The sequence below is a fragment of the Bombina bombina genome, chromosome 7 (assembly GCF_027579735.1).
Source record: "Bombina bombina isolate aBomBom1 chromosome 7, aBomBom1.pri, whole genome shotgun sequence".
NCBI classification, from domain to species: Eukaryota; Metazoa; Chordata; class Amphibia; order Anura; family Bombinatoridae; genus Bombina; species Bombina bombina.
Window position 1 is genome coordinate 11,357,084 of NC_069505.1, and position 13,117 is coordinate 11,370,200.

Sequence of the window (13,117 nt, forward strand, 5' to 3'; positions counted from 1 at the left end):
GTGTGTGTGTGTGTAAAAGTGCATGTGTGTGAGAGAGCATGTGTGTGAGTGCATGTGTGTGTGCATGTGTATAAGAGTGCATGTGTGTGTGAATGAGTGTGTGTGCGTGTGTGTGCATGTGTGTGAGAGTGCGTGTGTGTGTGTGAGAGTGCATGTGTGTGTGAGAGTGCATGTGTGTGCATGTTTGTGTGTGTAAGAGAGCATGTGTGTATGCATGTGTGTGTGTCCATTTGTGTGTGTGTGAGAGAGTGCATGTGTGTGTGCATGTGTGTGTGCATGTGTGTGTGAGTGCATTTGTGACACTGTGTGTGTGCATGTGTGTGAGAGAGAGAGAGTGCATGTATGTGTGTGAGAGAGTGCATGTGTGTGTGAGAGTGCATGTGTGTGTGTGTGTGTGTGTGTGCATGTGTGTGAGGGTACATGTGTAGGTGCATGTGTGTGTGTGTGTGTGAGAGAGTGCATGTGTGTGTGCATGTGTCTGTGGGCGTGTATGTGTGTGTGCATGCATGTGAGAGTGCATGTGTGTGTGTGAGAGAGAGTGCATGTGTGTGATAGAGTGCATGTTTGTGTGTGAGAGTGCATGTGTGTGTGTGTGTGAGAGAGTGCATGTGTGTGTGTGAGTGCATGTGTGTGTGTGTGAGTGCATGTGTGTGTGTGTGTGTAAAAGTGCATGTATGTGAGAGAGCATGTGTGTGTGTGTGTGCATGTGTGAGAGTGCATGTGTATGTGTGCGTGTGTGTGAGACTGCATGTGTGTGCGTGTGTGAGAGTGCATGCGTGTGTGTACATGTATGTGTGTGTGCATGTCTGTGTGTGTGTGCATGTGTGTGTGTGTGCATGTGCGTGCGTGTGTGTGTATATACCTATGAACCTATGAAGTATAGGTCTACACTCTATATTAACCTTTAGATCAGACACCATAGCCCTACAGCTCCTTTCAGTCATTTGCTAACATTGACCCTCAGCTCAGACCCTTTGATCCTGAAGTTCCTATCAGCTGTATGTACCCACCAAACCCCAGATCAGACATCATACTTTGCAGCTCTTATCAGTTATTTCCAACATTGGCTCCATGTTTAGACATCATGGTCCTGCAACTCCTATTAGCTGTATGCTCACAACAGATCCCACAATGGGTACCTGCAGCTTCTATCAGCCATATGACAACAATGGACCTCATATTAAATACCATGGTCCTGCAAATCTTATCAGCTATATGTAAACATCAGAACAGATCCCATGCCTTGCCGTTCTAGTCAGCCATATGCCCACATCAGGACTAAAATCAGACCCCATGGTTCTGAAGATCCTATAAGCGATATGCCCACCCTTGACCCCAGATCAGACCAAATAGTCCTGCATCTCCTATCAGCAACATGCCCAGATGTCACCTCAGATCAGACCCCATGGTCCTGTATCTCCTATGAGCCCCCCATGTGTCCACAGTGCACCGCTAATCAGACTGCATGGTGCTGCAGCTTATATAAGTAATATGCTCACAGTGGACCTTATAATAGATCCCACTGCCCTGGAGCTCCTCTCAGCCACATCCACAAATCCCATGTCTTTTCCCCATGTGTGTGCAACTCCTATCAACTACATAGACACATCAGACTTCTGGTCAGACCTCATGGTCCTGCACACTCTGGCACATATTTGTCAACAGCAAACATCAGATAAAACCTCTTATTGTCCAAGCTTTTTACATTAATTTTATTGACCCACCAGTTGATATGCTGGACTGTTCAGTTACATACTAGACACCAGGCAATCTAAACATATATCCTTCATTTTATAAACAAAAAACACTCTTAAAGGAACATAAACCAATGTCTTATGATCAATACCTTTAACAAGCCGCTACAGGGGCCGTTCTATACCTACAATGTTAAAATGTGGATATTATATATATATATATATATATGTGTGAAGAGAGAGAAAACAGGGCACAACCCCTCTAAGTGTAATATGTATGTTACAAAATGTATTAAATATCACACGATTTTACACTCACAAGAGTAAACCTCAAAAATATGAGGTATGATAGGCGCACAGGGGAACAACTTGATGGGTCTCTCAGGACACAAATGTATGCAGGTCTCACATACAGCTCACTCGGTCTGGAGGTATGGTGTATATGTATCACAGCTTCCGTGTCAAAACATACTCCTCTCACAGTCCCGGTTTAACATATGTCCCGTTATCGTCCCCAAATAAAAGATATTCCATATACACAGTTTAAGTCAATGATAAAAACAAATAGATACCACCACGCTGGATCCTCAATCAGTCAATCAACAAGTATAAAGCCGGCTCCTTGCGATTACTGTGTGGGGTAGCGTGATGATGTAATGCGGTGGGCGTGGCCTTACGTGTTTCGTAGGGATTCCCCCTACTTCGTCAGAGGCACCAGAACTGTGTTACAATGGTGGCAGCAACCCAGTGAAGTTCATTCATTAATGAAAATTTCTCCTGAAAATTGGATGTTGATTCACATACATATATCCTTTTCTTGTAGCATTTGATGTATATTCTCACACAATTTCAAACCTGATTTTTGTGAGATTTTTTGTGCAGAGTGTGGGGCGCTTTTCAATTGTTTGTTTATTTATATATATATAATTCGCTCTACATCTACAGTATAGTACTATTTCACTTTAATATTCCTTTAATCCATTTGAAACAGAAAAAACACGTTTGTATGTCTCCATATGTTAATGTAAAGTCTCACATTATAATGATAACTATTTTTTTCAGCTGAGAAGGCATTTGCAGAGTATAATGCACCTTGCAGATCTGGTAAGAATACCACCCTTTGCTTTTTAACATATTTAATAATGTAACCAGCAGCAGTTCCAGCAACTGACTAATGGGGGGAGAGCAGGAGCTTGTCGTGACTCAGGAAATATTTGGGCATTCTGAGGATGGAGGCAGTGAGGACAGCGGTGGTATGACGGGTGTTTTATAGGCATAACTAGTAGTTAGGGGTGTGGCTAGGTGGTACAGGGGGTGTCGCTAGATGGTACAGGGGGTGTGACTAGATGGTACAGGGGGTGTGACTAGATGGTACAGGGGGTGTGGTTAAGTGGTACAGGGGGTGTGACTAGATGGTACAGGGGGTGTGGCTAGATGGTACAGGGGGTGTGACTAGATGGTACAGAGGGTGTGACTAGATGGTACAGGGGGTGTGGCTAGATGGTACAGGGGGTGTGGCTAGGTGGTACAGGAGGTGTGACTAGATGTACAGGGGGTGTGGCTAGATGGTACAGGGGGTGTGGCTAGGTGGGGGAAAAAACATGTTAGAGAGGGGCTATATTTCCCTCCTCCTTAGCACAAAGGGGGTGCAACCTGAAAGACTGGTGGCATATAGTGTGTGTATATATATATATATATATATATATATATATATATATATATATATGTTTTTCACATAGAATTTTTTTTTATTATTATTAAATATATACTGTATATATGTAGAAAGAATGGTATAACGGCGTACTATTTTGTTAGAAAGTAGATGATAACAAACCAAGGGATGATGTCTCAGCTCTAATCCCTTAAACATATGCAAATATGGTTGTAGATAGAATCGATAAACTCTCTAATTACCCTTCCATACTTGGGGAAGCTGAGATGAAACAAGTGGGAGCAGTGACTATTTGTTATCTAATAAATGTCTAGATCTAGATTAATACAACCTGGTGATATTGAGACAAACACTTGCATCCCACGATATACAATCAAATAAAATGTCCTTTTTAAAGTGAAAGTAAACTTTCAGGCTTAACAACACATCCAAGCATTGTATGCCATTAACATATCCAGATTGGTATATTATTATTAGTTTTATCATTCCTACCGTTATCTATCACGCTCCGCCCATCTTCCACTTCCTATCTTTCTGTGAGTTTATGTATAGAGCGGTCCCAACCACTCTATACGTAGCTGCAATGCGCGTTCACAAGCACCGAGCGCATTGCCCCTCCAATGGCAATTCAGCTATTCATTACAGTTTCATCATATTGAAAATTCTCAATCAGACAGATAAAGTTATTTTTTTTCATGGATAAAACGATTGATAACATTCTTGTGTTATCAATCGTTTTATCCATGAAAAAAATAACTTTATGTGTCTGAGAATTTTCAATATGATGAAACTGTAATGAATAGCATTCTAAGTGTAAGGCATTGCGATTACTTCAAAAATGTAATTTATATGATTTTTTGCTAAAGTAATTAGATACTAACTTGAACTTATTGGTCGATAGTAATCAATGTGCCTTCAATGTTCCCGAGACACCGTCTAAACAGATGACGTTCTCGGCTCTGTGGGGGAACGGGTATGCGCATGTGCGAATCAGGAACGCACGACCAAAAAAAATAAGGCATAAAGATATTTGACGCATGCGCAAATCAATCAATAGACTGATGACGTAGCTGCCCGGCCGCCTAACGGCCAGAAAGTCAATTGGAAGATCAAACAACGTGATCAGGAAGTCAAATAAAAAATAAAAAATGGGTTGAATTGTAAGTTGTCAAAAACTATATTTAATTGCGCATAAAAATGTATTTACAATGAACTTTGTAAAAAAATCATGAATGAAAGTACTATTGATTTTACATGAACTATTTAACTGAGGATAGCGAAGCGTGTAACTTTACCTTCACTTTACGCTTTCTTCAGTTCAATTCAATAAAAACAGATTCAAAGGACAACAGTCGGAGTCAGGTAAAAATAAAGTCGCTGTGATGCAAAGTTCCTTTGTTAGTATCCACACATAAGTAGTAAAGTGCCCACTTACTAGATGTTACCTCAATCGAATGAGGTAAGTATGGTGTGTCTTTAAATAGCTGGTCCCGTGTACCGCAGTTCCGATATTCGCTTCAATGCAGCCTGGGTATGGTGAAAGAATTCCTCCCTCTTTAGGTGTCTATTCAAACCTTCCCTATTGTATGCCCTCAATACATTATGAGGTATCAGTGAAACATGGTAAATTTCACAAATGATGGCAGCAAAACACGATCCAAAATAACTAAAGCAGTATTCTTATACTGAGGTTATAAAAATTATTTCCACCAACCACCTGAAAAAGTAGCATAGAAGCAAATGATAAAACACAATCGGCTAGATTACGAGTTTTGTTGGTAAAGCTGTGCGGTGCTAACGAGCAGTTTCAGCTCACCACTCACCTACAGACAACGCTGGTATTACGGGTTTTTAGAAACCCGGCATTAAGTGAGCAGAGAGCAAAATTTAGCTCCACATCTCACCTCAATACCAGCGCTGCTTACGGTAGCGGTGAGCTGGCTAAATGTGCTCGTGCACGATTTCCCCATAGGAATCAATGGGGCAGATTCGGCTGAAAAAAAACCTAACACCTGCAAAAAAAACAGGGTTCAGCTCCTAACGCAGCCCCATTGATTCCTATGGGGAAATACATTTTACGTCTACACCTAACACCCTAACATGAACCCCGAGTCTAAACACCCCTAATCTTACACTTATTAACCCCTAATCTGCCACCCCCGACATCACCGACACCTGCTTTATATTATTAACCTCTAATCTGCCGCTCCGGACACCGCCGCCACCTACATCATACTTATGAACCCCCTAATCTGCTGCCCCCAACATCGCCGAACCCTACATTATATTTATTAACCCCTACTCTTCCGCCCCCAATGTCGCCGCCACCTAACTACACTTATTAACCCTTAATCTGCCGCCGCCACTATAATATATATATTAACCCCTAAACCTAAGTCTAACCTTAACACCCTCTAACTTAAATATAATTTAAAATAATCTAAATAAAATAACTTTAATTAACTAAATTATTCCTATTTAAAACTAAATACTTACCGATAAAATAAACCCTAAGCTAGCTACAATATAACTAATAATTACATTGTATCTAGTTTAGGATTTATTTTTATTTTACAGGCAAGTTTGTATTTATTTTAACTAGGTACAATTGTTATTAAATAGTTATTAACTATTTAATAGCTACCTAGCTTAAATAAAGACAAATTTACCTGTAAAATAAAAATAAACCTAAGTTACAATTACACCTAACACTACACTATAATTAAATTAATTCCCTAAACTAACTACAATTAAATACAATTAAATACAATTATCTAAATTACGGGAAAACCCCCCCACTAAATTACAGAAAATAATAAAATAATTAAAAAAAATTAAAACTAATTACACCTAATCTAATTCCCCTAAAAAAATAAAAATCCCCCCAAAATAATAAAAATCCCTACCCTATACTAAATTACAAATAGCCCTTAAAAGGGCCTTTTGCGGGGCATTGCCCCAAAGTAATTAGCTCTTTTACCTGTAAAAAAAAAAAATACAATACCCCCCCCCCAACATTAAAACCCACCACCCACACACCCAACCCTACTCTAAAACCCACCCAATCCCCCCTTAATAAAACCTAACACTAACCCCTTGAAGATAACCCTACCTTGAGACATCTTCACCCAGCCGAGCAGAAGTGGTCCTCCAGATGGGCAGAAGTCTTCATCCGATCCGGGCAGAAGAGGTCCTCCAGACGGCCAGAAGTCTTCATCCAGACGGCATCTTCTATCTTCATCCATCCGGAGTGGAGCAGGTCCATCTTCAAGACATCCGACGCGGAGCATCCTCTTCCTTCCGACGACTAACACTAAATGACGGTACCTTTAAGTGACGTCATCCAAGATGGCGTCCCTTCAATTCCGATTGGCTGATAGAATTCTATCAGCCAATCGGAATTAAGGTAGAAAAAATCCTATTAGCTGATGCAATCAGCCAATAGGATTGAAGTTCAATCCTATTGGCTGATCCAATCAGCCAATAGGATTGAGCTCGCATTCTATTGGCTGATTGGAACAGCTAATAGAATGTGAGCTCAATCCTATTGGCTGATTGGATCAGCCAATAGAATTTTTTCTACCTTAATTCCGATTGGCTGATAGAATTCTATCAGCCAATCGGAATTGAAGGGACGCCATCTTGGATGACGTCACTTAAAGGTACCGTCATTTAGTGTTAGTCGTCAGAAGGAAGAGGATGCTCCGCGTCGGATGTCTTGAGGATGGACCCACTCCACTCCGGATGGATGAAGATAGAAGATGCCGTCTGGATGAAGACTGCTGGCCATCTGGAGGACCTCTTCTGCCCGGATAGGATGAAGACTTCTGCCCATCTGGAGGACCACTTCTGCCCGGCTGGGTGAACACATCTCAAGGTAGGGTGATCTTCAAGGGGTTAGTGTTAGGTTTTATTAAGGGAGGATTGGGTGGGATTTAGAGTAGGGTTGGGTGGGTGGGTGGTGGGTTTTAATGTTGGGGGGGTATTGTATTTTTTTTTTTTACAGGTAAAAGAGCCGATTACTTTGGGGCAATGTCCCGCAAAAGGCTCATTTAAGGGCTATTTGTAATTTAGTATAGGGTAGGGATTTTTATTATTTTGGGGGGATTTTTTATTTTATTAGGGGGATTAGATTAGGTGTAATTAGTTTTAAATTTTTTAATTATTTTATTATTTTCTGTAATTTAGTGTTTGTTTGTTTTCATAATTTAGATAATTGTATTTAATTGTATTTAATTGTAGTTAGTTTAGGGAATTAATTTAATTATAGTGTAGTGTTAGGTGTAATTGTAACTTAGGTTTATTTTTATTTTACAGGTAAATTTGTCTTTATTTTAGCTAGGTAGCTATTAAATAGTTAATAACTATTTAATAACTATTGTACCTAGTTAAAATAAATACAAACTTGCCTGTAAAATAAAAATAAACTCTAAGCTAGCTACAATGTAACTATTAGTTATATTGTAGCTAGCTAAGGGTTTATTTTATAGGTAAGTATTTAGTTTTAAATAGGAATAATTTAGTTAATTAAAGTTATTTTATTTAGATTATTTTAAATTAAATTTAAGTTAGGGGGGGTTAGGGTTGGTTAGGGTTAGACTTAGGTTTAGGGGTTAATACATTTAATATAGTTGCGGCGACGTTGGGGGCGACTGATTAGGGGTTAATAAATGTAGGTAGGTGTCGGCGATGTTAGGGATGGCAGATTAGGGGTTAATAAAATTTTACTAATGTTTGCGAGGCGGGAGTGCGGCGGTTTAGGGGTTAATATATTTATTTTACAAGATACGATGAGTCCACGGATTTCATCCTTACTTGTGGGATATCGCCTCCTGGTCAGCAGGAGGAGGCAAAGAGCACCACAGCAGAGCTGTATATATAGCTCCTCCCTTCCCTCCCACTCCAGTCATTCTCTTTGCCTGTGTTAGTGATAGGAAGAGGCAGAGTGAAGTGTTAGTTATCGATTCTTCAATCAAGATTTTATTATTTTTAAAGTAGTGCCACAGTGTGCTACTTTGTTCTGGGGTGTAGCCTAGACCAGATCAGTCTCTTCTGTAAAAAGAGAAGCATTTGTGGCTTTAAAGCAATGGGAACTTGTGGGACATTATTCTCACTGCGCCTCCCATAGTTGTTATGCTGCCCTATTTGTAAAAGTCTGAGGGAGAAAATGCTCACTACTTTTTGTTTCCACAGGCCAATGTGAAGGGGAGGAGAGAACTTCACAAGCCGGGTGAGATGCCTTACTGCTGGGCAGACTTCTAAGGTAGGTGCTAAGCTTTATTTTTTGAATATACAGGTTTGGTATGTACTGAGAAGAGTTTTGGCACTCTATATATCGATATATCCCTGGAATGGGGATGAGTTTTTCAAAGGCAGTCCAGATAATCAGAGGCAACATGTCAGCTGTATATCTCCCAGCGGCTTATTACTTGTTTAACAGCCGACAGGGAGGGTTTTCCTAAAGAAGACTTAAATAGTGTGTAGGATTCTTGTGAGGTATAATGTGTGATTAAGTTTACACATAATATGTTGCATATCCCTGTTACTTTTGTTTTCTATTGGAATTGGAAACCGACAGGCAGGGTGAGCCTATTTAGGTAAACAATCCAAGAAGCCTGCTGCTGCTCCCAAGTCAGCATGAAGGGTTGGCCCCTGATCCGGGACCGGATCTAGTACGGGCAGACTGTCTTTCTTCATCCAGGCTTGGATAAAAGATGTTCAGGATCCCTGGGCATTAGAAATAGTGTATCACGAAAGTAAACCTGTGAAGTTTCCGGTGAGAAGGCGGAGCGACAAGACAGGTGCTCCTACTCGGCGTTCTGGCCGACAGCTGCTATCTCAGCCTTCACTTCATGCCCGTTGTACCTGCTTGGGCTAGGGCTTACAGCTTGACTTATCATCGCAAGCTAAAGGGAAACTTCTTGTTGCAGTACCTGCAGCGGTAAATCCGCATTCGTTTTTTATTTACCCTGAACTTTCGAGGAGATTATTTTCACCTACCTTCCTTGGCTGTGGCATAGCGAGTTGCCGGACCCGCGGCCCCCCGGTGGGGTTCGCGTGTGGTGGAGCAGAAGGTGAGAGGAGGCGAAGTGGGGCTCCGTGAGTGACGGGCGATTCGATCCTGCCTGTAGCCAGTCCCAGAGGGATATCCCAGGAGAGCCCGCCCACTGCAGAGAAAGTAGTGCCGGACGTAGAGGTGGGCTCTTTACCGGTGGCAGAGCGCCGCAATGGTATGACTGAGAGTCCGCAGAGTGTGCACTGCTCCGGGTTATGTTAGGTGAGGCTGCAGTGATATCCGGCTGAGCTGCAGCGGCTGGCTTTCTGACGGATCAGGTATTTGGCACCGGGGCTCCACATCTCAATTTTCCTGTGGTCTGGCTGCATCGCTCCTCCGGGTAGGAGTGCCCCCGGTCGGTTGTCAGTCTCCTCCAGGCGTAGCCTACATTCTTGGACACACTGTAAGTAATACAGGACTTTGACTTTTCACGCTTTTTTTCTTTGGTTTGAAGGAGCACAGAGCGGATTCTAACGGACATAGTATTTCCCCTAGCTGTGCTTGCTAAGAACCTTAGAATTGAAGCTACTGAATCAGGAGCAAATGATATAAGGCCCCTAACTTCAAAGGGCTCTCTGACTTGTTAAAAGACTCAGCTTGGGGTTCATCCAGACTGGGGTTAGTTTTCTAGTCTCTAGTCTCAACTCAACATTCTATACCCTATTTGTCTTCCTGGAGGATCTAGCAGGACAATGTTCATCTACTTATATGTTTATTTTTCTGTCTGCATGCGATTATAATGGGTTGTTTTGGATCTTGTCCCCAAATTCTGATCATTTCTTGGTTGCTCAAAGTATAAAAATGCAGGCATTTGTCTAAGGGCTTTTTGCCCAAGTCACTTCACTTTCACAGAATACACAATCAATGTTTTTTTTTTCTTTTTCAGGCTTTAGTATGTAAAGTCTATATATTATGGTCTTTTTTCTTTTGTGTTAGTCTCCTATGAATGGTATTATATACACCATATTCACGTTTGAGCACTATTGTCAGTGTACACTTAAAGGAGTAAGTAGGTAAGGGAGAGAGTAGGGAGGAAAAAAGGAAAAAGGAAAGGGGGAAGGAAAGGAAAAGAAAGAGAAGGAGGAGAGAAGGGAAAGAAGGAAAAAGAGGGAAAGAAAAAAAGGAAAGGAAAGGAAAGGAAAAGAGGGAGAGGGGAAAAAAGGGAAGAGAAAAAAGAAAAAAAAACAAAAAAAACAGAGTTAAACATATTTTGCTGTGGTTGATTTTTACCTCACTAATTGTGGTCTCACTATTGTTTCTCCCCCATAACGGGGACCAACTTTTTATTCACTCTGCACAGTATTTATTTATGTCATTATTTTGTATTTTTCACTATTCATGGAAAAATTTATAACGCACGCTAATAATATTTCACCCAAAATGCCTGCTAAACCCAGGGATAAAAAAAATACCAAAGGTGGCGACACGAGTATAGATATATCCTCAGAAGGTGTATCTACAGTAATTGATACCCAGGTGCTGATCACTCAACTAACAGCAATTTTCTCTCCCCAGTTTGAGGGAATTAAAAAAGACCTGGGAGGTATTTCTGCTGAACTAACTATACTTTCAACAGAAGTCAAACAGTTTTCACAGAGAATTGGGGAAGCAGAAAATAGAATTTCTGCCGTAGAAGATAGGCTGACAGCCCAAGAGGCTACTATTCAGGCCCAGGAAGTTAAACTTAATAGTATGCAGTCGCACCTGGAGGATCTTGAAGATCGCTCCAGGCGCAACAACATTAGGGTTATAGGTTTACCTGAAACACTAGAATTTGAGGACTTGGTTAAATTTACTTCCTCCACCCTTCCCCTTGCTATCGGGTTTCCATCTCAGCTCCTCCCCCTAGCAATCGAGAGAGCCCACAGAGTGGGTCCCAGAAGGGACTCAGCTGGTGGTTTGGGTAAACCTAGGATGTGTATTTTTAAGTTGTTGAAATTTCAGGATAAGCTTGAGATCCTGAAGTTGGCAAAGAAAGCTGGTTCATTAGAATTCGGGAACAGCAAGATTTTGCTGTTCCAGGACTTCTCGGCGGAAACTTCCGCTCGCAGAAGACTTATGGCACCGTATTGTTCACAGCTGATCTCTAAGGGTATTAAAGCTAGTCTATTCTATCCTGCTAAAATTATAGGGGAAAATAAGGGAGCCAAATTTATTTTTAACGAAGTCCTGGAGGTTAAAGAGTTCCTGAGAACCTTAGAGTCTTAAATTTAAGTCCATTGTTAAGTCAGGGTTTCCCTTTTTTTTTGGTTTCTTTTTTTTTTTTTTAGAAGGTGTGATTGTTCAGGTCTTGGTTTATTTCGTGATTTTTTAGGTTTTGGTTTATCTGCTGTTTTTATTTCTGCAATGTGTATTACGAATATCTTGATAGTGTATGAGAAATATGCATATGTTAAAATGTGTCTTGCAAAAATGGCTGAAACCCCATTGTGTTCTTTCTTTATAATTTTTTTTTTTTTTTCTTTATCTCTTGTTTCCTTTCTCTTCTCCTCGCCTCCTCTTCCCGTCCCTCCCCCACCCCTCGGATGTTATTGCCAGTTGTGTATCCCCTTTAGGGCTTAGGCGTGTTAATGAGAAGGGAGAATAATATCAGTGGGCTGTAGAATTCTTTCGTGGAATGTGGGGGGGATATCCTCTCCCGCTAAGCGCAAATTGGTTATTAAAACATTGGCTGTAGAAAAGCCAGATGTGGTTTTTCTGCAAGAGACTCATTTAGATGCAATAGAAGCGGCGAAGCTTAAAATGAGGTGGGTTGGTGAGGTTTTGGCCTCATCTTCTCCAACCAAAAAGCGAGGAGTTGCGGTTCTTTTTCATAAAGATTTGGATTATCAAGTTATGAAAGTCGAGTTTGATTCTTCTGCCCGTTATATGTTGTTACAGGTATTGATAAAATCCGTTAAATATGTATTTTGTAATATTTATGCCCCCAATAAATTCTCAGTAAAATTTTGGGACCGGATCCAAAACATAATTTATCCCTTTATAAAGGAGAATTTAATTATCTGTGGAGACTTTAATGCCACTCTGAGTCCAGAACTAGATCGTTTTTCAAGAAAGAACGACGTTAAATATAAGTATCACGCCAATTACTTTAAAAAAAATTGTATTAAATTAACATTGACTGATATTTGGCGGTTGCAAAATCCTTTAATCAGAGCCTACACATGCGAATCCAAGTCGTTCAGGACATTCTCGCGGATAGATCTCTTTTTAATCGCGGAAGCACTGACAGTTTTTCAGCTTAAAACGGGAATTGGGGAATTTTTGGTATCAGATCATGCTATAATCTCTTTATCTATTCTTGATACTTATGACGCACGTTCACATACTCGGGTCTTTGGGTTCCCTCGTTTCTTATATCCTAACCCAAGTTTTTCATCATGGATTAAGACTACCTGGCATGAGTATGTTTTGTTTAACTCGAACTTCAGTCATAAGACAGAGGTTTATTGGGAGGCGGCTAAGGCGGTGATTCGAGGTAAAATAATAGCTTACTTGAGCTTGCGTGCAAAAAAAATTAAGGAACAGGGGAGTCCCTTGTTGCAAGATCCAGAGCCGCCTACAGGGATTTTCAGTCGGATCCCTCCCCATTAAACTGGGCGGTGTATCTTGAGGCCAGGAAGGAAAGGGAGATCTATATAAAGCAGAAATCATTGGAGGAAGAAGCAAGATTGAATCTTAAATATAGGAGTTTTC

At 40.8% G+C, this 13,117-nt stretch overlaps 1 protein-coding gene across 1 annotated transcript in view; it reads left to right on the plus strand.

The window, feature by feature from the left end:
* LOC128635707 (alpha-2-macroglobulin) overlaps positions 1 to 13,117 on the plus strand; it is an 806,957-nt gene that overhangs the window by 774,523 nt on the left and 19,317 nt on the right. The window contains exon 32 of the mRNA XM_053688833.1: positions 2,757 to 2,798. Within this exon, the coding sequence (XP_053544808.1) occupies positions 2,757 to 2,798 (42 nt within the window). The remainder of the gene's footprint in view (positions 1 to 2,756; positions 2,799 to 13,117) is intronic.